The sequence below is a fragment of the Pichia membranifaciens genome (assembly GCF_001661235.1).
Source record: "Pichia membranifaciens NRRL Y-2026 unplaced genomic scaffold PICMEscaffold_7, whole genome shotgun sequence".
Taxonomy (NCBI): domain Eukaryota; kingdom Fungi; phylum Ascomycota; class Pichiomycetes; order Pichiales; family Pichiaceae; genus Pichia; species Pichia membranifaciens.
The window spans coordinates 371190-399171 of NW_017566988.1; the positions used below are offsets into that span (position 1 = coordinate 371190).

The window sequence follows — 27982 nt, forward strand, 5'->3', positions numbered from 1 at the left end:
TCGTGTCTTGCTTGGACTGCCTTCTGCTTACTCTACACGTCCTACACATCCTCCACACACCCTCCACACACCCCGTCCTTTATAGCTGTGCTTCCCTCCTGCCCTCCCCCGCTGTCTCTCCGCGGCGGCTACTGCCTATTTCGGCCGCCTCCAGATCCGCCGCCGCCACAGCCTCCCAATCGGGCAGCACCGGCCCCACCCCGGCTCCTTCTTGTTCCTGCTGCTCTCCAAACTGCAGCATCGCCCTCATCGCGGCCACAAAGCGGTCCCCGGCGCAGCTGTCGCCGCCGCGGTCCAGCGCAGCCCGCCCGCACCGCCGGTCCGCCACCCACAGCGCCAGCTCGCTCCGCCAGGTGTAGCCCTCGTGCCGCCAGGCCGTGTGCCGGCGCGGGAACTCGCGGTCGAGCACGTCGGCCCACGCCGCGGGCACCCACGCCTGCTCGCCCTCAAAGCGCCGGCGCTCCAGGGTCAGCAGCTCGGCCAGGCGGTAAAAATGGTGGTTGCGGCACGCAAGCAGCGTGCCGCCGGGGGAATCGTCGTCCGCGAGACCGTCGAGGGCAAGTCGCTGCTGGGCCAGCAGGCGGAAAAGCTCGCGGCGGAGCACCTTGTCGTAGCCGGGCACGTCGCGGCGGAGGGCGGCGTGCTTGTCGGCAACGGTGCTGACCAGGGTGATGTCGATGTACATGCCGGTGTGGACGTCGATGAAGCGGGCGTCGATGGCGTTGTTGCCGTTGGCGTTGCCGCGGCGGCGGTCGAAGAAGTTGCTGCTGACGTCGAGCAAGTAGTGGCCCTGGCCGGCGGCGGCCCGGCCGTCGCCGGCGGTGCAGTCCACGACAAGCGTGTTGTTGTAGTCGCGCGCGAGCCGCCACATGGCGGCTGCGGACAGCTGCACGTCGTGGTCAAAGTCCCAGGGGAGCATGTAGCCGTTGAAGGAGTAGCCCAAGAGCGTGCCGTGGGCAAGCCAGGTGGGGAGCCGCTCGTTGTTGGTGAAGCGCAACCAGGCACGCATCAGGCGGCTGAGCGTGGACAGCCGCTTGTACTCGTTGTCGACCTCCTTGATGTTGAAGAAGCGCCAGTCGTAGTGCGAGCCGCCGATGCGGCTGTCGGCCAGCCGGGGCTCGTGGAAGTACTTCGGGTAGTCGGCGCCGGGGTGCGCTGCCAGCTGCCCCGCAATGCTGTCGTGGAGCACAGCATCGAGCGTCCCGGCCTCGCCGAAGCCGGGCAACGCCGCCTGGATCTGCGTCAGGTTCTCCGGGTTTGCAAAGTCGGCCGCAGTGAGCGCCAGCTTCGGCGCCGAGCCTCCGTTCCTGTTGACCCTCGCCACGTCCACGGCAACGGCTCGGTTGAACCAGTCGCTCTCCGCCGGCGGGAGCCCGGCGACAACCTGCGCCATGAGCTCGCTCACGGGCTCGAGGCTCCGGGGATCCTTGGGCGGGGGAGCAGGCTCCTTATGTACCACGGGGACAACGAGGTCTGTGTTGCTGACCCCATCCACGAAAATCAACCGTTGTGGTGGCGGCTGGTGGTGGTACAAAAAGGTCGCGCCGTGCACAATGCGGGCCTCGATGGGGAGCCCCAAGTTGTCCAAGGGAGCCGTGGCCCTGAAGTGGGGGTAGTTCGGGTTGGCCAAGGCGGCGATCTCCGCCGGAGTCAAATCCGTGCAGTTGGGCAGGAAGTCCCTCTTGAAGTGGTTGTCGCGCGGGAACCCGATCTCGGACTCGAATTGGGAGCAGCCGGAGATCGGCAGACCGTTGTGCGTCAGCAGGAAGTCCATGTTCGGCAGCAGCCTCTCATCGAAGTCGACCCAGTCCTGCCACGAGAAGCCGTATCGCAACGATTCGCTCAACGTGCCGCCGGTCTCGTTGATGTGCGTCCGCAAGTGCGTCAAGTAGCGGGCGGGGGTGATGCGGCGGTCCTTGTAGTCGCGTCGCAAGAGGTACTTCTCGTGGAGACGCTTGTTTTCCGACAGGTACTCCAACAGATCGAGCACCTTGGAGTCCGACACAAAATCGTGCCTGTTTTCGACAAGATACGACCACTTGGACCGCGGCTTGTAGTATGCGAGCGGCGAGTACATCTGTAGCAGAGAGACAACCAATGCCGACGTGATGATCAGGACGCACAACACCTTCTTGTTGAGGTAGCAGTGCAAGCGGAGCTTCAGCAGCAGCAGAAACTTATAGCAGGCCCCCTGCTGCAGAGCGTCGAGGCATAGCAGACGTTTGAGGCGGCTGCGACCTCTGTTGACCGTGCGTTTCAAGCGGGGAGACCTCCATCTCTTGCCGACACCGGAGTGCCGGTCGTAGTTGTCTGTAAAGCCGAGGCTGTATCCCTCTGGGGAGTGGAGTCCGTTCTTCTCGGTGTCGCTGTCAAACGCGGTGTTGGAGGAAGAGTATTCGTTGCTCGAAGACGATGTGTATTCGCCAGAGCTTCGGTAGAACGTCGTGCTTGGCGACGGCGATGCTCTCTGGTGCCACATCAGTGTTCAGTTTCGGCTATAATGCAAGGATAGCAAATGGAGATCTGTAGTAGGTAGCACAGGAAACAGGGAGTGTCGGAGTAGCCACGGAGGAAGAACCCGACCAACGGGCACACAAACACCCACAAATGGACATGGGGCCGTCTGTACCCCTTGGCTCTCCACCCAGGGAATTACCCTTTCCGGCAGTCGGCCCCGGCCTGTTTTCCTCGAGACAATAGGCTGCAGGGAAACGGATTTTTTCAGCACTCGTGTGAGCACGGGGATTCGAATATGAGGGTCTCGGAGTGGCCGGAGTTGATTGATACGGTACCATAAATGGTGTAGATATGTGTAGGATATGTGTATGTAATGTAGTAAGCAAATAGTGAGACCCTGGAAGGGAATTTATAGTCGCTATGTCGGGAATAGTGTTCTTTTTTGTTTCCTCCATTTGTAAATTTTTGAGATTTCAAGAATTCTCCAATTACAAACCGATCTTTACAAAACCTTTTCCCACCCGGGAAAGTCCCCGTGAGTCGTCAAACACATACTATACTCCCAGAAGGAAGTACACATTTACTTGGGGTATAAGATTGTTGTAAATATATAGTATATGATGGTGGTCCCCGTCTCAGGACTGAACTCTTCCAGTTAATTGCGCACAACTCCCTCAGCTGTCGTGTCACGACTACTCGCATTGTCGCGCAAGCCCTCTTTATTCTTCCAAGGATCGAGAGAAAGGCCACATTGTAGAAGTGGCACCGATAGCGAGAGATACGGTACCATGAAGACAGATGCGGACACCACCACACCGTAGCACTCCACGAAGGACACGGCTCGACGGGACTTACATTCTCAGTTGGAGTACGAATTGATTCTCCCCACTGTCTTTAGTCGCTTCTTCGCCCCCGCTTCCCCCCCAGCTGCCATGTCAAAGACAACCAAAATGACGCTGGAAGAACAGCAGAGGTTGGACAACTCTATCACCATCATCAAGAACGAGATCTACCAGATGCGCAAATGTCTTGAGTCCAAACACAAGTTTATGGACTCTTTGAAGCATGCCTCCAACTTCTTGAACGAATTGAGGACAAGCAGCTTGAACCCAAAACAGTACTACGAGCTGTACATCCTAATCTATGATGGCTTGAACTATTTATCAAACTACCTCAAAGATAACAATAAAGAGTCTAACAACAACTACTTAATTGACTTGTACGAGTTAGTGCAGTATGCGGGGAATATCATTCCAAGACTGTACTTGATGATCACTGTCGGTAGTGTCTATATGGGTCTTGAAGACGCTCCAATCAATGAGATATTGAACGACATGTTGGAGATGTGTAAAGGTGTTCAAAACCCAATCCGTGGCCTTTTTTTACGCTATTACTTGATCCAAAAGACGAAGAGCTTTTTGATTAACTTCGAAAACTCAAGCAACTTAGATAAAGTCATCAATTTTATTGTGGCGAATTTCATCGAGATGAATAAGCTATGGGTCAGATTGCAACACCAAGGCCATTCTAGTGAAAGAGCCAGGAGGGTTGAGGAAAGAAATGAGTTGAAAATTCTTGTAGGGTCCAACTTAGTCATGCTAAGCCAATTGGAAATGGTCTCCAAAGAGCTATACAACGAAAAAATCTTGCCTGAAATCTTACAACAGATTATCAGATGTAAAGATACAATTGCTCAAAACTATCTACTGGACGTCATCATCCAGATTTTCCCAGACAATTTTCAGGTATACAGCTTGCAAACCTTTTGTAAGGCTTTACTGCTGGTCAATGAAGACGTAAGCATCACAGACTTACTCAACTCTTTAATCGAAAGGTTGATCGATTACAGGAAGAGAAACAGCACAGAGTCATTGGGCGATTTTTCTTTCTTGAAGACTTTCGTTGAGTTTATTGAGAATTTGAACCAGAACGACCCTGAGTTTAATATCAAGAATTACTGCACCATTTTAAACGGAATTTTGAAACTATCTTTGATATATAGCAAGGAAGACGATGAAGTGTTGGACAATTTGAATCTAATATACAAATTATCGATTGATAAGTTCAATTTGATCAAAGATTCTTCCGAAGAAATTGATGATTTTAGGATCATCTTGAAATCGATTGAAAATTTCGAAGATTTCAACAATTTCTTCAAAATTAATGATGATAACTATTTCAAGTTGTTCAACTTGCAGAGCCTTTCCATTAAAAAGGAAATTGGCACCTTAATTTTGAACAACTTGATTGACAACGATATCCGAATCGACAATTTGGAAAGTTTGCAAATGGTTTTCAAATATCTGAACGAATCGATCCTAGTCAAGGAAGATAAACATCAGGTGAGCGAAACCAAGAGAGACCTCTTTGGCGATAGTTCCACAGATAATAGTGCCAGCAATGAACTGATCGAATTGGACATATATCATGAGTTCTTAAACAAATTCTTACACTTAGTTTACAACAAGGATTATAAAGTGCAATATGCATTACTAAACGAGTGTGAGGTTCACTTATCGAAGGGAAACTATTACAGGACATACCCAACCTTGATTTCGATTTTAATCAGATTGATCAGAAAGAGGAATTTTGAGAAGGCTGATAAGAAAGAACTAGTGAACATGTTTAATAGGATTTCAAAACTGATCAACATGATCAAAGACAAAATGCCAATCAAGGCCCTAAACTTGAATTTGAACTGTGCGCAAATTTCAAACGAGTGTCTCCTGAATAACATCAGTTATGAGTTTTTTATTGAATCTTTCATAATATACGAAGAGATGATAATCGAGTCGAAAATCCAAATCCAGTGTTTGATGAACATAATCAACAAACTCATTTCGTTGGACCAGATGATCATACTTGATGTCGAAGATTTCAACAAATTGATTACGAAGGCCACTCTTTATGGTAGTAGACTTTTAAAAAAAACGGATCAATGCCGTGCAATTTACAACTCATCCCATTTATGGTGGATCAATAAGGAGGAGGATGCGATCGCAGAGGGAGATGATGACGAGGAAAAGGAAGATAGCGCAGAACCAGAAGAAACCGGTGAGTCGCATCTACAAGAAAACGCCAACCAAATTTCGTTGAAGAAAGACGACAAACGAGTGTTGGAGTGCTTGCAAAAGTCGCTACGGATCGCCGATTCGATCATGGACAACAACGTGAGTGTCGAGCTTTTCATTGAAATTCTCAACCAGTCTATCTACTATTTCATCCACGGCAACGAGATGATCAACGTGCGGTACTTGAACGGCTTGATTGAGTTGATTGGCAACAACTTCAAGGAGATCGGCCAAACTAACGGCCAGATCGAAGGCCCATATCTCTCCACGTGGAAGCACTACCAGCGAACGCTGAAGTACATCAAGGAGCAGCGGGTGGTGGATGCGAGATTTCACGAAATAGCGATATAGAACATGTGTGTAGGCCGACTATCTCTATCTGTACAACCCAATCAGAAGAAACCCTCAACATAGCGAGGCGGAAAAGAATTAGCGAGAAAAAAATGCTGGCTGGGAAAATTTTTTATCGCTCTGTGTATAAAAGAAAGGCCGTTCCTCTTCTTGAGATGTCGTGAGTCGAAAGGGTCCAAGCAGTTCTTGAACTTAGTTCATTTTGCAACCAGCAGTTGCTGTTTGTGTGATGAAGATTGAGCTACTTCTTTCCAATTCTTACTCGACTATGACGACATGGTATAGAACCGTCTTGGCGTAGGATATGGTTTCTTTTGCAAGTTATCATTTTTCCTTCGTCCTAGTCATTCGGCGTCCCTTGTGGGTGCTGTCTGAGGGACTTTACTTGCCAGTAATTATGCAATTCTGACCTATAAGTGTCTGCTGGTTAACCTCTAAAGGTTTGGAGGTTCAATAGTCTCCCTTTTTTTGGTTTCATTTATTTTGAAACCTTTTTCTTTTCTGTTTTTTTTTCAAGATTTTCTTTTGCTAAAAACTATACACAGTTTCATATGATGAATAGCTACCATTACATTCGCAGTTTCCACGGTAGTGATGTCGGATAAGGCCGGCACGAACCCATCTTGCTTGGCCTTGACACCTCGGTGACCGCCCATAGACCTTCCATGGATGTCTGATTGTTACTGTGTTTAGAATAAAAAGTAGTACTGTAGAGTAGTGAAATTTCTTCTGGGATTACGTTGCTGTTTTGATCTTGATTACTTAGATTAGATTACTGCTGCACACACCCTTCCAAGTCGGTTGGGATCTCTTTGTCGCTCCACTTGACGTTGTCAAGCCCCATATCAGCTAGATTGTCCTGGATAACTCCAGGTGGCGGAGGTAGAATTTTGTTGAAGTTCTCCATCTCTTGGTCGATGTAATCCCTAGTCTCAGGATCTTCCTCGTTGTAGCTGCTATCATCAAATTTGTTCTTAACGTTCTCCAAATGCTTCAGCTGCATCACATATCGTTTGTAGTCTTCGTTGTCTTCGCTAGGTTTCGAACTGTTTTTCAAGTCTTTGAAGTATTCGTGGTAGTTGGTAACAGCTGTGTTGACTGAGTCGTACATCATCTCTTTGCTTGTCAACCTATTTAGCATCTTCATAATGACATTGGTAAGTTTATCCACGTCTCCATCGCCAGCTCCCATGGCACCCCCGTTGTTTTCTGATAGTAGATCCTTCAATTCGTCAAATCCTTCCAGACTTTCGTCACCACCGATGTCCATGCTGTTGAGCAATGTAGTTAGCAATTCTTCGTTCTTATCCATCTTTTGTGTAGACTCATCCTCAACTTGTTGTGAAGATGTCTTTAGTCTATTTATGGTTTCATTCACTGTATCTTGAAACCCGTTTTCTTTGCCATTGACCGTCGTTTTCCCCTTTTCGCCAATGTCGGGCTCACTGAGCAACGAGTTTAGTTCGTTACCAGTCCCCTGGGGGTCCAACATACTCATGAAATCCTCAAGCTGTTTCGAAAACTGCGGATCCAGTCCTGCAGCTGCCGCAAACTCTTTTATGTCTGCTGATTCTTTTTCTTCTGCCGGTGCTTTGTCATTGTTGCTCAATTTTAAGTTTGACTCTGCTCCTCCCTTTTTGTCTATCACGGTTGCACCAGGCTCTTGAGACAAGATTTCTTCATCAAACTCATCCAAGTAGTCATCCAAGTCATCAAATTCATCAGCCATTGCTTGTACTGTATTGCAATGCTTCTGTGCCTCAAGACCGCAATAAGAGCCGGTTAACAGTATCTTGGCAATCACAAGTTCTTCAAACATGTCAGCGAACTTTTTTTTCTTCACCACCACTTGGGCATAAGCAAATCTTTTGCTTCACCATTTTGGTACTCTTTTTACCTTACCATCAACTGCCAACCCTAGACATCTACCTAACTATACATACTTTATACTGACATGGCAAGAGACTTACGAACAGAGAGGATCCAACAAGAAAGAAAACAGTGGAGAAAGGACCATCCGTTTGGGTTTTACGCTAAACCCACAAAGGCATCGGACGGTGCACTTGATCTTCACAACTGGACTGCCGGTGTGCCCGGCAAACAAGGCACGATTTGGGAAAACGCAACTTATCCATTAACCATATCTTTCCCTGAAGATTATCCGGCAAAGCCCCCAAAGGTCCGTTTTCCAAACAACTTTTATCACCCAAACGTTTATCCTAGTGGGACGATATGCTTGAGTATATTGAATGAAGAGCAAGATTGGAGGCCTGCCATCAGTATTAAACAGCTACTGATGGGTATCCAGGAGTTGTTAGATACTCCAAACCCAAACTCACCTGCACAAGAACCTGCATGGAGAGCGTTCCAGAAGAGCCCCGAAGAGTACGAAAAGAAGGTCAAATCTCAAAAACTACAATACAGTAATAAAAACTGACATTATTTTGTTGAAATGCACAAGGATGTATAGAAACATATATGATGAAAAAGAAGAAAAGAGAAAGCATTTAAAAAGCATGAGCCAATCATTCTGTCTTCTTATATTCAATGAATCGTTGTAAATTATTAAGCGTTTCTTCAGCTTGCTTTTTCAATCTGAGGTTCAAATTCTTATCGATATTTTTGTAAAGCTTTTTGTAATCCCCCATCACACTAATCAAAACCTCATTTAAGTTTCCTCCATGGTAAATGGGTCTATTGTAGGGATAATCGTCGTCGAACATTTCGAAAACGGAGTTGATGGCTAGGGTCACGGTTTCTTCTACCAAATAATGATATTTGTTGTGGAATTTAGAAATATTCAGTCCGCTCTCTAACTGGGTGTTATAAAAACTCAATGGAATGGATATGTTGTATTTAACGATGAAATCCACAATAGCTTTGGTTGTTTCGATATTTCCAACATATTTAGCTAGCAGGGAAAGATACATCAGTAGCGATGTTATGAATTGAAGTTTTGATTCTAAATCGACAGCAGTATCAATACTGCTGACTTTCACTCCTAATTGGATCAATGTGTTTACCTGAGTCTCTTCTGATGCGAACTTAGAAGGATCTAGTTCTAGTAAGTTCAACTTGAAATTCAGGTAATCAACTAAAAGCTCGAGATCAAGATCGGATTCACTCGACGATTGCAATAGAGTTATGAAGTCGTTACTGATTTTGTTACTATTCAAGCTCTCTAAATCAGATAATAGCTTTTCATTGACACAGTTGTTAGAGTTCAAATAGATTATCAAATTGTTCAAACAAATAAGCCTTTTGTTATTTTTAAAGTCAACCTCAAAAAGTTTTCCTAAAAATGGCAAAATGTTATCTGTGCACTGAGAAATGAAAACTTTGTCTTTCTTAGAACTATCTTCCAAGAACAAAGAGCCTTTTATTTCGATTATAGTGGTAAGTAAGTCTAATGAGATATCGACTATTTGAAACTCTTCATCTTTCTCGGAGTTCAAATCAATTTCATTCAAAACGTTGAATACCTCCTTCAGTGTCGAGTCCAAATTGTTTGTGAGATCATCTTGAATCTCTTGAATCTGCAACTTAATTCCTATAACATAAACTTTCCCCAAGGGAGATTTCTCAAATAACGCCCCGCTGTTAAAGAGTAATTTTTCAAAAGCAGCTTTAAATTCTGTATTGTTTAGTAAAACATCTTTGAGAAAGTTTTCACTGATGCTAGATAAGTCGTAGACAAACTGTAATACGCTTAGACTTAAGGAAATGTTAAACTTAGTAGCTGTTTCAAATTTGAGAAGAGAGAATATCACGTTCAAGACATTCGAGTCAACCAATTGCGGAATGAGAGAGCCATTGATGGTTTCCAGGTTTAACTCCATGACTAAATTGTCAAGAATACCTATCAAATTATTGATGTAGCTGAGTAAAAGATCTTTGCTCAAAATATCGACATTGGAGTCGTTTAAATGAGTCAACGAATCGAAAGCCTTGGTAATGTTGGAGTGAATTATGTCCCAGATTCCGTTTCTCCAGAGATATATTGAAAGATCGTAGTTTTCTTCGACAATCAAATGTTTCAGCAAGTCTAATGAACTAACAATTATCTCGTCGAACTGGGCTTCTTGCTTGAGTAAATCGTTCATGACTATTTTAACAAGATCGTTTTTGAGAAACAGTTTCCGAGTCGCCTCGTCATTGTTGCACTGAACCAAGATGCTGTTAATGGTTATCAATTTCTCGTTAACAGAACATGTCGAAGAGGCCTTAATCTTGTCCAACATAGAGTTCACCTTGGTAGATTTGTTGGAGTCAGTTTTCTTGCCATTTGCTCCGTTTGGATTGTTGAGCTGGTTTGCTCTGTGTCTCTGCTGTGAAAGCTTCGATCTCTTTTTTAACTTGGCCATTTTCTATTAGTGAGTGAAAATAGAGTTTTCTTATGCTATCAGTACCAAAAATCCTGCAAAAATATCACTTTCAAAGATGCATTAAGTTTATAGAAGTGGAATTTTCACTGATAAAATTTTTTTATTTTTGCTTTTATTTCTGCTTTATTTTTTTTTCTTTACATTTCTTGATTTCATGACACTAATTAGTATCTGAGTATTCTGACATCTAACCAATTGGCAACTAAAAACCAAAAATAGTGGATATCACGTTTAACTAAGTGTACTTTATTACATACGTACTACAGCAAATCTATATATGTACAAGCGCAGATCTTTTCCGATCATTAATGCCCAAATGTGCTTACTCTTTCTTCTGCTCGAGCCTCTCTCTAAGCCGGTCTAGTTCAACACTCTGGTCAACACCATTCACGATCTTGTCACCGTTCTTGTCGAACTGTGGAACGTCGATATCAGCCCGTAGGTTCCCGTCTTTCCGCAATTGCTCCACGACGAGGGGCTCAAAGAACTTCACGCCCGAGTATACGCCAAGCCCACTGAACACGAGAACCGTCAACAACTTGTGGCCGTTGGAACCCATTGTCTGGTAATTATGGTTTTGTATCTACTTCTGATGCAATCTCTTCTTTCAGCTCCGGCCTGCCCGCTCCGCAAAAGCTTCATAATACGCCAACATTTCTTCGTCGATGTTCTTCACCAGTCCTTCCAGGGCCCGCGCAAAATCCTCACGTCCAACACTCTCCCGGCCTGCACTGACGGCAACAAGACCGGCTTCTTGGCAGAGTAAGACACACTCAGAGCCTGAGCATCCACTCGTCTTCTCTACAAGGTCCAGCAGCAATGTCTCGCGGACGTCATCAGAGATTCCAAACTTTGCTGTATTCTTGTAGAGAATTTCGTAACGGGCCTCATAGTCTGGTGGCCCCACGTAAACATGCCGATCAAGACGACCTGGTCTGAGCAAGGCAGCATCGATAGAGGCAGGCCGGTTGGTAGCTCCAACAAGGATGACGCCGTTCAATTCCTCTACACCATCGAGCTCGTTCAACATAGTGTTCAAAACTTGTTTGGAGACATTGGTAGACTCCGATCCCTCCCTGTCGACGGCAATTGCATCGATCTCGTCGATAAATATAATGGACGGGGAAGAAGCCCTGGCCTTGTTGAAGATATCACGGATCTTCCGCTCACTCTCTCCAACGTACTTGTCAAAGATCTCAGGCCCTTTGATAGCGAGGAAATTAAGACCACTTTCAGTGGCCAAAGCTTTCGCCGTCATGGTCTTAGAGCAACCTGGTGGTCCGTACAACAGTAAACCTTTTGGAGCTTTTATTCCAAACCTTTCAAAGCGGTCTGCCTCTTTGAGTGGAAGCTCCACCATCTCATGCAACTTCCTTTTCAAAACCTCCTGTCCGCCAATATCACTCCATCTCACTTTGGGCATCTCAAGGATAATCTCCTTCATGGCACTAGGACGAATATCCTTCATAGACAACTGGAAATCTTCGTATCTCACTCCAACATCCTTTATGTTATTATCACTAGCTTCAAGGTGTCTGTTTATGGCTTTCATTACACTTTCTCTTACCAAGGAAAGTAGATCGGACCCAACATAACCATGAGTTTTCGACGCAATCTCCTTGATTTCCTGAGTGTCAATCTTTTTCAACCTCTCTTCAATTTTCGACATTTGCTTCATCAAAATATCGAACCTACCCTCGATATCAGGAATTCCAATTTCTACTTCGAGATCAAATCTACCTGGTCTACGCAAACTTAAATCAATGTTTTTGAGCTCGTTGGTTACACCAATGACAACGACTTTACCACCACCGTTGAGTTCATCCATCATGGCACTGAATGTGCTTAATATTCGACTGTCGACGTCACTGAAATCTTCCTTGCTCTTCCTATTTGGTAAAATGGACTCAATCTCATCAATCAAAATCATGGAGGGTTGATACTTAATCGCCTCTTTAAAGTTCCCTCTCAACTTCTCCTCGCTGTCCCCTAGATATTTTGACATGATCGAAGATCCGTCAATCTTGATAACATGACATCCTCGGAATTCACTGGCAAGGCTTTTTAAAAGCATACTTTTACCCACACCTGAGTTACCATATATTAAAATACCTCTTGGTGGTTCAATGCCAAATGACCTGAACAACTTTGAGTTTTCAAGGGGTATTTTGATGGTTTTTTGCAAATACACTATAGTTTTGTCCAATCCACCAATATCTTTGAACCGGTGTTTTTTGTAAACTTCAGGTAATATCTCTCGGGTCGTGAAATTAACTTTGGTATTTTTTGGATGTACTAGATATCCAGTCAAGCTTTTTTCACCAAGATCATCAGCGGAGGAATCTAAACTTAATTCTTTCATCTTCTGCTCAATATCTTGATCAACTGCAGCAATATACCACGTTCCACAGTTTAAGCCTCTATAGATAATTCCAATATCAATAAGCTTCGTCAATGTCAAGGTTGTATCGGCATCTTTAGTTACCTCCACCTCAATACTTCTGGCATATTCCAACTTTCCAGTGTAGCTGTTCAAAACCGCACGATCTCCTAGTAGAACTCCATATAAATCGAGATAAAACTGATTGACTAAGATAACATTATCTTCAATCTCTCCTGTCTCGGCATTGGCAACGTCAACAAGTAAAATCAGTTCTTTGAGTCCAAATGTTACCTTAACAAAAGAACCACTTGTCAGCTCCAACATTTCAAGTGCAGAATTGGTTATGTAAACAGTTGCATAGTTTCGGGAGTTTTTTAATATCTCGCCTGTGGCTGGCCTGATTATGAATTCCCTGATTGTCTGTTTGACTTTGGACGGTTTGGGGCTAGAACCCTTGTCTTTGTCGATAGAGGAACTCCCCTTTTTGGCGGCTGTTTTTGAAGGTGCCATTTGTTTTGCAAAGCGGACAGGCTGTTATTTACAATACAATTTGGTATAAAATAAAGTAACCATAAGTCAGCGTAGGAAATAGTTATCAGAGGAAAATTAAAAGACATAATTTTTTTCTTCACGCCGAAATTTGGTTACTGAAAAATGAGAATTCATGTTACCGTCTGAACACACGTTAAACACATGAAGGATATTTTTTTCATTACTGTTATAATCCTAGTTTGTTAGTCCAAAAGCTGGTGGGCAAAAATGAAGCCAACACCTGCACTGCTAAAGTTTTTCCCGCCAGTGCTGGCAAACATAGAAAACAAACGCCCGCCCCTAAAGGTACCTTTCAAATATGAGCACGTACCTCGATTCAGACATAAAGCAGACTCTAGAACTAGGATAATAAACAATATGCTCCCCGATGAGTTCAAGTTGAGTAACAGAATGCTATTTTATTCTATATATTTTGATCATGATATAAAGCTGGTATATAAAGATCCAAAGCCGATTGACATTGAACAAACTCGAATACTGGATCTTGGCTCAAATCTTCTTATGCTAAGAATATACCACACATTACTTACCAATCGGCCCGAGACAGACCCAATAGAGTTGATAGATAAGGTTGATCCAACAGAAATCAATACACTCAAAATACGACATGACTTTATTAATCAATTTAATCAGATCTTGGACTCAAAGAATCTGCTGTCAAAAATCTCAATCAACTCGACACTATTGAAGACGATTAAAATTGAAAAGTCAACTCGACATAAAGTGTTGCCGATGCTTATAGGATTAGTGCATTGTCAATACGGGTATGAGCAGAGTAAAAAATTCATTGATGAGTGGGTTATTCGTGGGAAATGGTCCACTGTCGAAAGTTATAGCCACAGAGGATTACTGGAAATTTATACAGATAAGAAGATGGACGTTTTTTAAGTCTATTTATTATCAACAAGCATATATACATAGAATATTTGAATCTGTAAATAGGTATACCTAAGGCGGACATCCAAATGGTACAGGTCTCCAGGATGGAAACGTCTCAAATAAATATAAGGAGGGCTTGACTCTCTTGTTTTGTACATAATTACCAGCATCATGATCAATATCTTGAATCTTTTTCTCTGCAAAATTGTTGTCGATGACCCAAAACCTGGTCATTATACTTTCTAATTTCTCTGCTTTTTCGAATAGTTTACATTCAGTCAAAAAATTGTAGTATTTCTGTTTCAAGATAGGTAAACATTTCTTGCTTATGTCACTGCTAATCATCAACAAATTGAGTAATGATTCAATATTCGTCTTATTGACAAAGCCTACATTGGTCAACATATCAATCAACCAACCAACAGTTTGAGTGTATTCTCTGTCGTCTTGCAAATATTGAATGGTTTGGTTAGCCAAAAGTTTGCTTTCTACATAGCCCTGGTCGTACTTGACAAATGTTTTCATTGTAGCAAGCTTGAACATGAATGTCCACAGTTTGAAACAAAAGTCGGGTTCTAACTTTTCCACGACTTCCCCCCACATTTTTCTTAAACCTAACATCTTCTTTTCATTTAGATTTTCGTTTTTCTCCCCATGGAGAATCAGGTAATTTTTGAAAATCAACAATTGTATTGAAAATTCATTAGGTTTTGAAGCAATCAACTTGTTGAGCTTGCCTATTTCTGTAACTAACTCTTTCACCTTCCTATTTTTCTGCAACTCTTCTTTTCGTATTTTTTTAATGTTCTTCAAAACACTTTCTAATTCTTCGATGTCTGCTTCACTTATAAATAAAAGATTCTCCTTCCTTCTTGCATCGTTTTCTCGTTTTATACGTATTCTCCTTTCATTCTTGATGCATTCAATCCATTGATCCAAGTTTACCTCCAGCGCTCCTTGTTCTTTATACTGCCCTATTGCCTTTTCCCAGTACTCAGACTTGATCCAGTTTAGAGCTCTTAGGGCTACCAGTCTCATCATCTCCAAGCTTGGTAACCTTTCGTGTGTACTTACATGTCTCGTTTCAACAAAATAATTGGGCAAATTAAGTTCGATAGCTAATTTATGTAAACTGATGTTGTATATCGATTGCTGAAATGGATCAAGTAAACCATTGACAAATTTTATTATACACATTGAGTATTGCAACCTAATAGATAAGTCCGACATACTGGAAGTGCTGGTTACTCTAGGATAACTTTTCTCATATGTTGATAAATTAGCCCCTGTTTTTTTTTCATCTTCAAGAATCGCCTCTGTCAACAAAGCAGTAATTTCAATGCTATGGGGAATAGGGCCTTTGGTTAAATAGGAGCGGACTTTTGAGATGGCTTGAGTTTTCTGATCTGGGTATCTCGAGTGAAAAAAGTCTTTGTACAGTTTCTCCGCCTCCTGAGGGAACTTGTAAGGCGTCAACTGAGGATTATTCATACTCAGCAAGGAATCAGAAGCAAAGTAATAAGTGAAAACCAACTCCGAATACTAATGAAGGGGCAAGCTAAGGAACTAGATCCCGGATTTATACTTTGACGTGATTTAGACGGAAATAAAGTGGAAATTACGTGAATATTTTTTTTCTTGCTGACAAAAAAATCTCTTATACCTCACCTTGCGCAACCTTATCTCTACAGAATCGCAACGCCCAGGCTTCCCCAGTTACTAAAATGATTGCCGTATCTTATCAGTTCAAGAGGACCAATTGCAGGTATCATCATGTCTTACTTCACAATTGGCTCTACAGGATTTGTGGGCTCTTACTTTTTGGCAAAAGCTTTGGAATCTCCAGCGGTTAGCAAAGTTTTCAGCTTGACTAGGAAAGATTTTGAAACGAACGGAGATAAGCTAACTAAACTAGTTTTCAAAAACCCTGAGGAATGGAGTGATATCATCAAGGAGTCCAAAGATGTTCCAGATCACTCGACATTTTTTTCGGCATTTGGCACTACACGCAAAATTGCAGGATCTGCTGAAAATTTCGTCAAAATTGACCATGGTATAAACTACAGTTGTTTCAAGGCGGCTAAGGAGTCAGGTAAATACGACACCGCCATAATCGTGTCGTCTTTGAGCGCAAACAAAGACTCCTTTCTTTTATATTTGAAGACCAAGGGTCAGTTAGAACAAGACATTATTGACTTGAAATTCAAGAGAACCATCATTTTAAGACCAGGATTTTTGATGGGGCAACGTAAAACCTCTGTGGACATGAACGGTCAAATAGGGAGCTTTATTGGAAAACTCACCAGAGATACAATGTTCAGTGGTTTGGCTGGTCACCCAGTTTACGCTGAGGAGGTTGCCAAGTGTGCCTTGAAGATGAGTCTCGAGCCTATTGGCGAAGCTGGGGAGGTCATTATCATCGATAGCAAGACAATCATAGATTTGGCGAAATAGGGAACTTCCAATCTAGTTGGAATGCTTTAACGTAGTAATGTTTAATGGCTTGTTCTTATAGTTTATTAATAAGTATATTGATATGTTTTATCTACTTTTATATAACATAATATGGTAATTTATTATACGCTATTCGAGAATAAAAATACACAAGATGTTTATCTCAATTTGGTGAAACCGATATCCTTAGCCTTTTCTCTGAAACATTGTCTGCACATGTTGATACCGTACTTTCTGACTAAACCAGAGTGGGAGGAGCAGATTCTACATTGTCTAGAACCTTTACCGAAGTTTCTTGGGTGGGAGAACCAAACGTTTTCGTGAGCCATGATGAATCTGTGGAAGAAAAATTACATTAAAAAAGGTCTGTTAGTATATTATTCACAAAAGCAGTTTCTGCAAGAGGTGGCGTGTGCTTTTTTGCTTGATCAATGTTTGCATAGTTGATATGGTAATAGTGTTGAATTTACTGACGACTGTTCCCAAGCTACTTGTTCGTGTCACTGCATTTCTCTAAACTAGAACCTCCTGAAAGCCAGGTTTCAAATCGTTACACTGAACGTCTCATCTTTCTATTCACCTGTCATAGGCCTAGAAATGACCGGAAGCTCCTATCTCTTGTTGAACTCTAGGTCGTGTCTTGATGCTTGTAGCACGTACATCTTCTTATGTCGTTTTTCGTGTATCTTGTCTTTTCAATCTTTTCAATCTCTTTAATCTTACAATTTCCATAGTGTCGATTGCAGTTCCTGTTTCTCCGTTTTCCGACACCTATCTCGGTGTCTATTTCTTTTCTTATGCTTTCATTTCAGTTTCAATCAACATATCAAAAACAACATGTCTGCAAATGCCATCTCCGTCTGAGTATTGTAGCCTTACATACTATTTATCTGGGATGTGGATCAGAATATGACTTTGAGTGCTAAGCTTCTTGGACGTGACTTCAAGAATCGCAATTTTCCATATTTCATTCTCTATTATGCCTTCTAGGTGTATCGTTTTTTTCACAGTCTGTCCCCTCGTCAGCTGCAGTTTCCCTCCTTCGCACCTTTCGCATTCTTGGAATTTGTCTTTACTATGACGTGACTGTCTTTTTGGTGCGGTGCGAAGAGTGTGCACAAAAGTTAAGTGTTGAAGAAGGCGCGCCATTCCATAAAACCCTGCTTTAACCCTTTTTATGCGCACGTGCTGCAACTCATATTCTGTCGTGGTAAAAAAGCTTACGTAACATTTGTTTTTTCCAAAATATTCGAATTATCTCAACTTCATAACCTTTTTTATGTTATTCTCTTTTATTTTATTTTATTTTCTTTATTTTATTTTATTTCATTTTCCAAATAATTTTTTTGTTGTAAATTTTTCGTCAGCATTACAGCAATGTCAGATAGTGGTTAAGTATCAAAAAGTCTGTTAGATCAAAGTCCAAAAGCTTCCAAGTAGCAGCGGCAAAATGGCAGGTCACAGATCTACGCTAAAAAAAGCGAACAAGTCTTTCAAAAGCCCTCATTCCTCAAAGAGATCCCTCAAAGCGCTCAATAAGGGTAAGGTCGAGAAGACCGTTGCCAACAACAAAGCCGTGAAAGTCCAAAGCAAACTTGAACGTAAGAACCAAAAAAACCAGTTGAAGAAGAACAAAATCGATAAGACTCTGCAACAACAGAAATTGTTCAACTCCAATAAAATCGAAAGAATCGTTACGATTATACCTTTGACCAAGAATCAATCCGTCGTGGATATTATCAGTCGCATCTTGAATGAGGAGATAGATGGCAAGATCGCTGATGAAAGAGTGTTCACGGTTCCAATTGATAGATTTAAAGCTACCATCAAGTTCATTATACCAGATCTGGACAATTTGATCTCAATCTTAGATGCATGCAAAGTTTCAGATTTTGTCATTTTCGGACTATCCGCAGTCGAGGAAGTGGATTCAGCTTATGGTGAACAAATCATAAGAGCCGTCGAGGCCCAGGGGATTTCAACCAATTTTGCAGTTTTGCCTGATTTAGTTTCTAGTTACCCTAAGAAAAATTTACAGCTAGATGTCTACAAGTCTTTGTTCTCCTTTTACGAACATTTCTTCCCTAATGTTGAGAAGCTCTACACTCTGGAAAATGATAGCGAATCTATGAACTTATTAAGGAACATTTGCCAGAAGGTTCCTAAAGGTATTCACTGGAGAGATAACAGAGGCTATTTACTGGCTGACAAGCTTGATAAAGTTCATATAAATGAGGTCGAGAGCGTTTTAACAATTGATGGCATTGTCAGAGGAACAGGATTCAACGTCAACGGATTGATACATTTACCAGGTTTTGGAGACTTCCAAATTGAAAAGATTGAGAAGATGATTTCTAGAAGCAGTGATAACGATATTATACTACCAACCAATAGAGAGTCTCTGAATGTACTACAGGACAAAGAACAAGGTGATCTATCAATGGATCAAATGGAAGATATAGATGGAGAACTTAGCGATTTAGAGGACGACTACCAGCTTGATGATGATTGGAATTTGGTTGACAAAAAGGCTGTTCCTAAGAGGAAGAGGCTTCCGAAGGGAATGTCTGAATACCAAGCTAGATGGATGAAGGATGAAGAGATTGAAGCAATGATTGCAGAAGTAGGCTTGCAGGATAGTAGCGATATACCGACGGAAGAAAGTCCCATGAATGATCTTGATGCTGAAGAAGAGGAAGAAGACGACGACGAAGAAATCATGGAAGACGTTATCTCCCCGGAAGAGCACGAAAAACAGTTACAAGAATACAGAAAAAGAGAACGTGAGGAACTCGACTTTCCTGATGAAATCGAACTCCGTTTTGACGAGATTGCCACTGAAAGATTGGCAAAATACAGAGGTGTCAAGTCTCTTGCCTCTTGCTTATGGGATTACGACGAAGTTGATGAAAGAAGACCTGACGATTGGTTGGAGTACTTAAGAATCAAAGGTTACAGAATTTACAGAAATCAAATGGTTAAGAAATACAGATCAGCTGTGAGTGTTGTTGCAGGTGACAAAGTTAGAATATCGATTAAGTATGATGAAAACCTTTTCTCTCGTCTGGTTGATCCAAGAACTAAACCGTTTGTAATCTACTCATTGTTACCAACTGAGAACAAGTTGGCAGTTTGCAACTTTTCAATCCAGACGTGGGAATCATATGATGAACCAATTAAGTCAAAGGAAGCAATGGTAGTTCAATACGGGTTCCGCAGATACGCTATCAATCCATTATTCTCACAGCACACAAGAAACGCAAACAATGTCGCCAAAACCCAAAGATTTTTGCACAAGGGCCAATTTGCTGTTGCAACTGCCATTGTGCCAATGTCGGCTACTAGTTTACCTGCACTTTTCTTTAAATCTAACGCCGACGGTAGTGGCATGCAAATTTTATGTCAAGGTACATTTGAAAACACCGATTTCACAAGAATTTTGACCAAAAGAGTTGTTCTCACCGGTGAGGTTTTCAAGATCCACAATACGGTTGTTACAATCAGATTCATGTTCCACAACTCCGAGGATGTTAATGCTTATAAGAATGTTCCGCTTTTCAGTAAGATGGGCAGGTCGGGTTTTATCAAAGAATCGTTGGGTACCCACGGTGATTTCAAAGCTTCATTCGATAGCAAGTTAAACCAGCAAGATATTATTGGAATGGAGTTGTTTAAGAGGGTATGGCCAAAACAAGGGACGCTTGTACCGTTCTGATACAGGGCGCTTTCTCTGACATAGAACCTTTATAAAGCAAAGATGTAAGTCATGTATAAAAAAAAGGACAAATACGGTAATTTATCCGAGCATCAATTTCTCGTTCTCTTTTCTCTGTAAGTAGGGACTGAACGGATTTTGGACGTACTTTGTTGAATTAGCTATTGCAATGCCAATCCAAACGACTTCTTCACTAACCATCTCAAATGTTGCCATTACATTCGACAAATAATAGTACCACATACACGTGTTTATCATGTAAAATTCAGTTTTCTTCCACTGAATTGCAACGGACGCATATGAAAACGGAATGGCATAGATACAACTTAAAAAGACGTGTTGCACAACTATTGCCTGTGAGCAACGAAACTTTCCAGTTGAAAGTTGCACACAGTAAAGACAGAGTTAAGTACGACGATTTTGGATTTGTTATAGAGGAACCGACCAACTCTCATAAACAAAAAGGTCGCAAAGTTAACAGCTTGAGGTACGATTTGCTGCATAGAGGCCGTGCTCCCATCACCAACCGCATTGCCAGCAGAGATTCCAGTCCTGCTGCGTCAGAGATATCAACATTTTCACTTGGTACTTTGAACTCTCATAGTGATTATGATTACGACACCGATGATTTAAGGTCTGAGATCTCAGCTGCTACCAGACTTGAATCAGATTATCATACTGAGGATGACTCTGTGACAGATGATTATGCTACAGACAATGAGTTGACAGAAGAAGAGTGCGAGCCTCTTGAACTCAATGTGTGTTGCTATTGTGGAGATTCGTCTGATAGTTTGGATGACTGTATTTCTCATATGTCTTTGACCCATGGATTGTACATTCCTGAGTTACCATATCTAGCAGACAAAGAAGGATTGGTAAGGCTTTTGTCAGATACTACTGTTTTGGACAAAGAATGTCTTAAATGCGGATTTACGAGCAATAAGCTGGTCGGAATAAGACAACATATACTTGCCAAGGGACATGCATGCATACCTTATGAAACCAGAGAAGAGAGACAATTGTTTAGAAGATTTTACGATTTCAATGAGGACGTTCAGAATACGAAGGAAGCAAGAGAGGAACCTGGCGAGAGTGAAGTTAAGCAAAAAGAACAAGAGACAAGGAGACAAAGTGAGGAGGATTACACTGTGGCAAGGATAGATTCCTCTGGAGTTGAGTTGGCGTTACCTAACGGCTCACGATTGGGACATAGGTCAATGACTAGATATTACAGACAAAGTTTCCCGCGTGGTGAGAGACGTTTTAGCGATGGGGAGAGAACAGTCAGTGTTATCAACAATGAGAACGAAAGACTTCTCAGGATGCAGGAAACAATGAAGCACAACAAAGAAGTGAAGAAGGTGAGTCTAATTGAAAGTAAAATTACAAATAAACAGCTTTCGCAAAACAGCTTGCAGTACAGAAATAATTTAGAGCATTATAGAAATCAAAGGTTTGGCTGATTGAAGATCGAGCTGGTTTCTAGGGGATGGTCACCCTGAAACATATCCAGATAGTTTTCACTTGGGTATTTTCCCTTGTTTACATCCTTGCCAGTTACAGTGCCTTCAAGACCAGCTTCATTTGTGTGGTCTGTATCTGTCTTTGGATTTTTCATCTCAATGACTGAGTCATATGTGCGGTCTTTACCATTGTCATTCTCCTCGTCATCATCATCATTAGCGCCATCTTTACTATCCGATAATTTTAGATTCTCCAATCTTTCTTGACATTCATTGAAATAGTCTAGTAATTTTATGTTATAATTTTCGTCTATACCGTTAATGATAGTTTCAGGTTTTGTTTTAATGTTCGAAGTGTCCGTATCCTTGTTCAACGGTAGATTGGTAATTGACGATATCGCATGAAGCCTGTTCTGTAGGATTTTAAACGAGTTTGATTGTGGTAAAAGCATTAACAACCCATATAAACATTTGAAAAGGTTAATGTTTGTGATGGGGTCCAATAAGTCTAGTCTCAATTTGGCAAAAATAGGACTCTCAAGGAGCTGGATTAACAAGTCCAATTGCACCAATATGTTGATGCTTATTTCATATTTGACCATCTGGTTGATTATACGATAACTGAGCTCATAATTTGAGGTAAGTAGTGTCAAACACAATAACGAGGGAGAATTTAGGGACCAGCATTTGAATAAACTTTCAAAAAGATCAATAGGTTCCTTGGTATTTAAGTTGTTAATTAATTTTTTCCTTAGTCCGTTCAGCTCAGGGGCAATTATCAAGTTATTGTTCAAGATCTGGATCATTATTGATATAAACTTTAAGTCCTCCTCGTTGTTGGAGAACTTGTCCAGTAACACTTGCGATAACGATTTGTACACTCTCTCCGAATCCAAGGATTTACATATTTTCTTTATTATGAAATCGGACTTGGAGTCCAACAATTTAGAGTCCTTTTTGAATAGGTCCAAAAGGTCAATCATGAAGTTGTTGAAATATTTATCGTCCGATTGATTAGATATCCTTGACAACAAGTCCAAAACCTTGTTAATAATTTTCTCGTTAGAGCAGTTCAAGGTTTTCAAAAGAGTTATAAAGATGTTGTCTGTGAATTCCATGAATCTTACTGGATCTTTCTGCTGTAGCATGATCAACCAATCCAAAGAGTTGAGTCTCGTCAAAATATTGGTACTGTTTCTCGAAGTTTTTTTATTGTTCTTTTGTGTTCCCTTATTCTGGTTCTGGTTAGTGAGGAGCTCCATTGAGAGGTTGTTTATGAGTAAGGTATAATTCGTTTCATACTGGTTGGTGGAGACGAGGTTTATCAGGCTGGAGTTTAACTGCAGGGACATTTCCTGAAGATGGGGGTTGTTATCGGAGATGATGTTTAAAAGAATGACTAACAATTTAGGGATGAGAAGGATGAAGGATTCTGGAGAGATGGTTAAAAGGTTTATGAGCCAATCGAGGGAAATGAGCTTGATCAAGTCTTCGTTTGACTCCAAGTTGTTGACCAAGATGTCAATAATCTTCGGGTAGTCAATGATGGTGTTCTGGCCGGGAAGGTATATACCCTCATCGGAGTTAGAGCTGTCGGGTTCGTTCTCAAGTCTCTTTTCTTTTGCAAGAGTTTTGATTTCGTGGATCTTCTTGATCTCCTGCAAGAGCAACTTGAGGAAGTTTTCTGTAATGATTCTGACGTCCTTCAAGGGGGATTTGAGGTACGAGATCAGCGGGTCGAGGAAGGACGGCAAATAGGAGATCAACTCGAGGTCTGGGATGGAGTCGAGCAAGATCAACCAGCTGACGATGAACAGCCTCGTGTACGTGTTGGTGGCGTAGATGCGCTCCTTCAAGAGGGGGATGAACTTGGATAGCGAGAAGGCCTTGGTGGACTGGACGTCATAGTACTGGAGGTTGTTGCCGCTCTTGTCTTGGACAGTCGGGTCCTTGGCTTTGAGCTTGCCGAGGTTGAGCACAGATATGTAGTTCGTCGACTTGTCGCAGACAATGTCCTTGATCAAGCGGTCAAGGATGTCTGCGCCGTTCTTGACGCTGTTCTCCACGTCGGCCACCAATTTGCACAAGATGTCAAAGATCTCGTTGAAATAGATGAGGATCTCGCCCTTGGCGACCTTGGCGATGTTGTACAGTGCTTCGCAGGCGTAGTAGCGGACGTTTGGGTCGTTGTCGCCGAAGCAGGCGATCACAGGGTGGATGATGCTGTTGAGGTACTGGGGGAGCTCGTTCGGGCCCAGGGCGATCGAGATGGCGGCTAGGCCTATCAACCCACCGTACCGGGCTTGCGGCTCGTGGATGTCGTACGCAAACTCGTTCCGTAGCTGCTTGATGATGAGCTGGATCTTCTCCTGCTCGTTGCTGCTCAGCGCCTCGGAGACAATCCGTTCCAACTCCAACGCCGTGGCCTTCCTCTTCTCGTAGATGCGGTCGGTCAAGCCCCGCTTCAGCGCTTTGTCCATAGCCGGTGCAGCACAGTAGCTTCTCTTGGTCCGTCGCAGTGGCAGTGTCACTGACGAACGCTGCCCAGAGCAGCCCCCGCCGCCGTCACAAGAAGCAGCATGTTGTTGTTCATGCCGTCTGTAAATACGTCTCATTCTTCACTATACACGGTCGCAGTATGTACACGGCTTACATAATCCTCTCTCTACTCTTTTCTTTCCACCCACCCATCTATCTCTGAAGGGCCTGGAGCAACTGGACAACCTTGATGTTGGTGTCCAGGAAACGGTTAAGACAGTCGCTGACGCACTGCTCCTCACCGGCGGCGAGAGTGCCGGTGGTGATGTCTGCGGTGACGCACTTTTTGAAACACATGTCGGTGAACTGGGTGACCGACGTCTGGATCTTCGCCTTGGACGATTCCTGCTGGATGAACGCAAGAACCTCCTTGCGTGCGCCCTCGTCGAGGTTCTGCAAGAGTGCGGTGTCGATGTTCTGGCTCATGGTATGGTGCGCTGTCTGGCAGTGGTGTGCTGGACTGAGCAGGGCCACCTGTCGCTAGAAGAAGAGCCCCTGCCCGTCGCCGTCGTCTCGACAGAAATCGCCCCCTTTTTTGCAGTGCGACACTCTTCTGCCGGCTCAACTTCACCTTCACGGCCTGCCGCCGCCGGGGCCGGTTCTGTCTCTGTCCCGGTCCCGGTTCACACGGTTCACCCGGATGCTCTTGTTGTACAGCGCCAGCCCGTTCGCCACCTGCTGCACGTACCGCACGTCCTCCTCCGTGTACAGCGTCACGAAACCAAAGCCTTGCTGCTTCCCGCTCACACGGTCCTTGGGCAGCCGCACGCTCTGCACGGGCGCAAACTGCACAAACAGCTCGTGCAGCAACGCTTCGTCAACCTGGCTGTCCAAGTTCCCCACATACAACGTCGTGTCGGTGTCCATGTTGTGCCTGCTGTGATGAGTCCGGCTCTGGGATCCGTCCACAGAGGCCCTCAAGCACCCCCGTGTGGCCAGCGGCCCAGAAAAGACAGAAGCCGGGCTTTCCCTTTTCGGCTCGCGTTTCGCTCAGGCCCGTCTCCACCATATGGCTCTGCCGTCTCGTAGCATGAATTGGGGGCTCATGGCTCGTCAACACTTGAAGCCGCCGCCTTGCGCCTCAAGCTGTGGCCCTCCGCATTGCCAGACATGAGTCAGCGCATACCGGACCTGCGCTCATCCGTAGCCGCATCTGAGGACACAGTCACGCTGCTTCAGAACAGGCTCTCCCTTGTGAACGCAAACTACACCCTTTCACAATCGCAGTCGCAGTCGCAGTCACAGGCGTCGCAATCGCAGCTGCAGAACCCAGATGCAGAACGTGCACAGAAACTGCGAGTACTAGCTCTGCTGAGACAGCTGAAAACAGTCCCGCTCAAGTCGGTCTCCTCAAAGACCGTGCCGGCATCGCTTGCGAACTGCCAGCTTCGAACACAAACTCGCCAGCTCTCAAACACGCTCTCCGCAGATGTGGTTGCATCCGACCTCTTCATCTGTCGCTCTATAGCAGCGATGCTGGAATCGCTTCTTGCCGCCCTGAACGCTTCCATAGCTGACTTGCAATCGCAGCCGTCCTTCAGACAGCAACCAGATGAAATCAAGGCGTCCATTTTGTTGTCCAAGACCGACGCCCTAAAGGCACGGGCAAGGAAATTGTCTTCCTATATCAAAGTCTTGGTGAACGACTATCTTTTCGGTCTTGAGTTCAGTTTTCTTTTCAAAAATCTCGACGAAGACTCGTTGAAATCCCGTAAGCAAAAGTTCTTAAAGCTCCTCGAGGTGCTTTTGAACAACAACATCTTACACCCAAATTCCGAGCACCCCACTTGGGTCACTCTAAATTCAATGGATGACCCTCTCGTGAGGTTCCTACTTCTCAATCGGATGATCTTGGTCCACCCAACAATACCCAACAAGATAAAGCTCAAGGACTTAAGCGTGGATTTGTAATATATATTAAGTGTATGTGTATATGTATATGTATTTGTTACTGTATTTCTTTTCTTCTACCCTCCTACCACTTTCTGTGTGTATTTGTAGATGTTTTATTTATTCTTTATATGACCAATTATACCCGGACGTCTAGTAGAAAAAGATCCGACGCAAGATGGATGCACATCCATACACGTATCCGATCTCAGACTCACTAATATCTCTCCCGTTGCTATCAAAGCATGTAATCAAATAACCATTACTTTTGAAAAATAGCTCAACAATCTCGTTTCTGTCCGATTGAAGCGCTTTCATTCTGCTCTTCCTAACCAACTTGTTCGGATGTCTATAAAACGGCAAACTGTACCCCGAGTGGAAAATTACCCTACTATCTGCACTTTGATAATTTAGTCCATTGACAGATCTGATAACTTTACTATGGAATTCATATGCATTGTCGCTATCAAGCATGTTTTCTACTCTAGTCTCTCTAGCCGCCATACCAATGACTTTCATCTTCATGTTCCCAAAATCATTCATGACTTCATTCTCATATTCATTTTCTTCATCAGCCCATTCAATCTTATCCTCAAATTTATAGTTTTCCACTTCTATTTCTCTCTCATTCAGAGGATAAAACTGCTTATTTATCCAACAATTTTTTGTCACCTTCACGTTACAAATGTAGATACAGTCCAAGCTTAGTTTGTTCATCAAAAGTTCACACAACAAATTTGATGCTTTTCTCAAATTGTCACATCTCGAGAGCTTTTTCCAAACATTCAAATCAATCAAATCATCATATGGACAGCTGTACTTACTAAATTTAAGGCTCGAATGGTATTTGTAGGAAGTTCCACTACCATCTTTCTCAAAGATAATCTCCTCGTTCCTTTTATTATTACTAGTTGCTCTTCCATATATTTCCAACAATTTGCTATTATTGCTGTTTTGATCACCACTCCTAGAATTACTTCCGGTTGGTAAACATGTAGACTGCAACATCCTGCTGGTGCCATCTCTGTGATCATGATTTCTCTTTTTGATAGGGGTCTCCAAATACTCCATTATTTCACTGCTCATCTTCTTCATGATCTTTACAGTGGATTCATCATTATTGCATCTAGCAAAAGAATCAAATATTGATAATACTCCGATTACCTGTTTGTTTGATGCTATCAATGGCACTCCAAGATAAAACTTAATATTTGGCAGGCTTTTTACAATTGGATTAGTTTTGAATCTCCAATCTTTAGAAGCATCCAAGAGTAGGAAATATCCAGGTGATAGAATCGCATGCGAGTCAAGAGAAACTTGTCTTGAACATTGGTCAAAACCTAATCCATGCTGGAATTTGATAATTTGCATTCTAGAATCGATTAAGCTCAATGCTGCACCCTTACAATTAAACATTGACATCATCTTCTTAAGTAACACATTGAACCTATTCGAATGTTCCCAATGCGGAAGGTTCATAAACTTTTCTACTGTGTTCAATCTACGTATCTCATAATATGATTCTGGAGCTTTTAAGAAAGTCGTGCCCTCTAGGGAAGGTGGAAATTCTATTGTCGATAGATTTTGTTTACCCAGAGCATAGTACTCTAAAAACATTTCTTTGGTGAAAGGAGAAGGAAATAAATCATAATCCTTGTTACTAATCAAATTGTTTTCCAACAGTACCTTATTTACAGCTGTATTTCCATTGTTGACTAGACTAGCTTTCGGCCTGTTGAAGTTATTCTGTCTTTCGTACCCTTCCATTCGGAATCTGCGAGCCGGAGAGTATTCCTCAAAACGCATCCCCGAAGCAGATTGCCGATATGGTGATCTTCTTTGGG

At 43.0% G+C, this 27982-nt stretch overlaps 16 protein-coding genes across 16 annotated transcripts; 6 read left to right on the top strand and 10 right to left on the bottom strand.

The window, feature by feature from the left end:
- Window positions 1-79: 79 nt before the first annotated feature.
- On the bottom strand, window positions 80-2479 carry PICMEDRAFT_60580 (hypothetical protein; the record flags this gene model as incomplete). Its single annotated transcript, XM_019163446.1, has 1 exon — window positions 80-2479. One exon carries the CDS (start codon window positions 2477-2479, stop codon window positions 80-82), a length of 2400 nt encoding a protein of 799 aa, XP_019015581.1.
- A 787-nt stretch (window positions 2480-3266) lies between these two features.
- Window positions 3267-6055, top strand: PICMEDRAFT_18367 (hypothetical protein). The gene has a single exon (XM_019161969.1). The coding sequence runs from the start codon at window positions 3408-3410 to the stop codon at window positions 5877-5879; it is 2472 nt and encodes an 823-aa protein (XP_019015582.1). The 5' UTR covers window positions 3267-3407; the 3' UTR covers window positions 5880-6055.
- Window positions 6056-6414: 359 nt separating this feature from the next.
- PICMEDRAFT_18368 (hypothetical protein) lies at window positions 6415-7641 on the bottom strand. The gene has a single exon (XM_019161970.1). The coding sequence runs from the start codon at window positions 7606-7608 to the stop codon at window positions 6652-6654; it is 957 nt and encodes a 318-aa protein (XP_019015583.1). The 5' UTR covers window positions 7609-7641; the 3' UTR covers window positions 6415-6651.
- A 157-nt stretch (window positions 7642-7798) lies between these two features.
- PICMEDRAFT_18369 (hypothetical protein) lies at window positions 7799-8697 on the top strand. The gene has a single exon (XM_019161971.1). The coding sequence runs from the start codon at window positions 7834-7836 to the stop codon at window positions 8314-8316; it is 483 nt and encodes a 160-aa protein (XP_019015584.1). The 5' UTR covers window positions 7799-7833; the 3' UTR covers window positions 8317-8697.
- PICMEDRAFT_18370 (hypothetical protein) lies at window positions 7940-10296 on the bottom strand. Its single transcript, XM_019161972.1, has one exon. The coding sequence runs from the start codon at window positions 10241-10243 to the stop codon at window positions 8405-8407; it is 1839 nt and encodes a 612-aa protein (XP_019015585.1). The 5' UTR covers window positions 10244-10296; the 3' UTR covers window positions 7940-8404.
- Window positions 10297-10372: 76 nt separating this feature from the next.
- Window positions 10373-13191, bottom strand: PICMEDRAFT_18371 (hypothetical protein). Its single transcript, XM_019161973.1, has one exon. It carries the CDS (start codon window positions 13155-13157, stop codon window positions 10872-10874), a length of 2286 nt encoding a protein of 761 aa, XP_019015586.1. The 5' UTR covers window positions 13158-13191; the 3' UTR covers window positions 10373-10871.
- On the bottom strand, window positions 10587-10823 carry PICMEDRAFT_37314 (hypothetical protein; the record flags this gene model as incomplete). The annotated part of the gene is made up of 1 exon (XM_019163077.1): window positions 10587-10823. The coding sequence occupies one exon, from the start codon at window positions 10821-10823 to the stop codon at window positions 10587-10589; it is 237 nt and encodes a 78-aa protein (XP_019015587.1).
- A 154-nt stretch (window positions 13192-13345) lies between the features above and the next one.
- Window positions 13346-14334, top strand: PICMEDRAFT_18372 (hypothetical protein). Its single transcript, XM_019161974.1, has one exon. It carries the CDS (start codon window positions 13407-13409, stop codon window positions 14085-14087), a length of 681 nt encoding a protein of 226 aa, XP_019015588.1. The 5' UTR covers window positions 13346-13406; the 3' UTR covers window positions 14088-14334.
- PICMEDRAFT_18373 (hypothetical protein) lies at window positions 14075-15634 on the bottom strand. The gene has a single exon (XM_019161975.1). The coding sequence runs from the start codon at window positions 15567-15569 to the stop codon at window positions 14148-14150; it is 1422 nt and encodes a 473-aa protein (XP_019015589.1). The 5' UTR covers window positions 15570-15634; the 3' UTR covers window positions 14075-14147.
- A 183-nt stretch (window positions 15635-15817) lies between these two features.
- On the top strand, window positions 15818-16667 carry PICMEDRAFT_18374 (hypothetical protein). The gene has a single exon (XM_019161976.1). It carries the CDS (start codon window positions 15852-15854, stop codon window positions 16530-16532), a length of 681 nt encoding a protein of 226 aa, XP_019015590.1. The 5' UTR covers window positions 15818-15851; the 3' UTR covers window positions 16533-16667.
- Window positions 16668-16690: 23 nt separating this feature from the next.
- On the bottom strand, window positions 16691-16861 carry PICMEDRAFT_37246 (hypothetical protein; the record flags this gene model as incomplete). The annotated part of the gene is made up of 1 exon (XM_019163067.1): window positions 16691-16861. The coding sequence occupies one exon, from the start codon at window positions 16859-16861 to the stop codon at window positions 16691-16693; it is 171 nt and encodes a 56-aa protein (XP_019015591.1).
- Window positions 16862-17982: 1121 nt separating this feature from the next.
- Window positions 17983-21622, top strand: PICMEDRAFT_74712 (hypothetical protein; the record flags this gene model as incomplete). Its single annotated transcript, XM_019164846.1, has 3 exons — window positions 17983-20198; window positions 20567-21498; window positions 21576-21622. 3 exons carry the CDS (start codon window positions 17983-17985, stop codon window positions 21620-21622), a joined length of 3195 nt encoding a protein of 1064 aa, XP_019015592.1.
- Window positions 21623-21694: 72 nt separating this feature from the next.
- Window positions 21695-24190, bottom strand: PICMEDRAFT_74713 (hypothetical protein; the record flags this gene model as incomplete). Its single annotated transcript, XM_019164847.1, has 1 exon — window positions 21695-24190. The coding sequence occupies one exon, from the start codon at window positions 24188-24190 to the stop codon at window positions 21695-21697; it is 2496 nt and encodes an 831-aa protein (XP_019015593.1).
- A 211-nt stretch (window positions 24191-24401) lies between these two features.
- Window positions 24402-24674, bottom strand: PICMEDRAFT_37055 (hypothetical protein; the record flags this gene model as incomplete). Its single annotated transcript, XM_019163051.1, has 1 exon — window positions 24402-24674. One exon carries the CDS (start codon window positions 24672-24674, stop codon window positions 24402-24404), a length of 273 nt encoding a protein of 90 aa, XP_019015594.1.
- A 289-nt stretch (window positions 24675-24963) lies between these two features.
- Window positions 24964-26283, top strand: PICMEDRAFT_18381 (hypothetical protein). The gene has a single exon (XM_019161977.1). The coding sequence runs from the start codon at window positions 25359-25361 to the stop codon at window positions 26157-26159; it is 801 nt and encodes a 266-aa protein (XP_019015595.1). The 5' UTR covers window positions 24964-25358; the 3' UTR covers window positions 26160-26283.
- On the bottom strand, window positions 26149-27948 carry PICMEDRAFT_18382 (hypothetical protein). The gene has a single exon (XM_019161978.1). The coding sequence runs from the start codon at window positions 27942-27944 to the stop codon at window positions 26292-26294; it is 1653 nt and encodes a 550-aa protein (XP_019015596.1). The 5' UTR covers window positions 27945-27948; the 3' UTR covers window positions 26149-26291.
- Window positions 27949-27982: the final 34 nt, after the last annotated feature.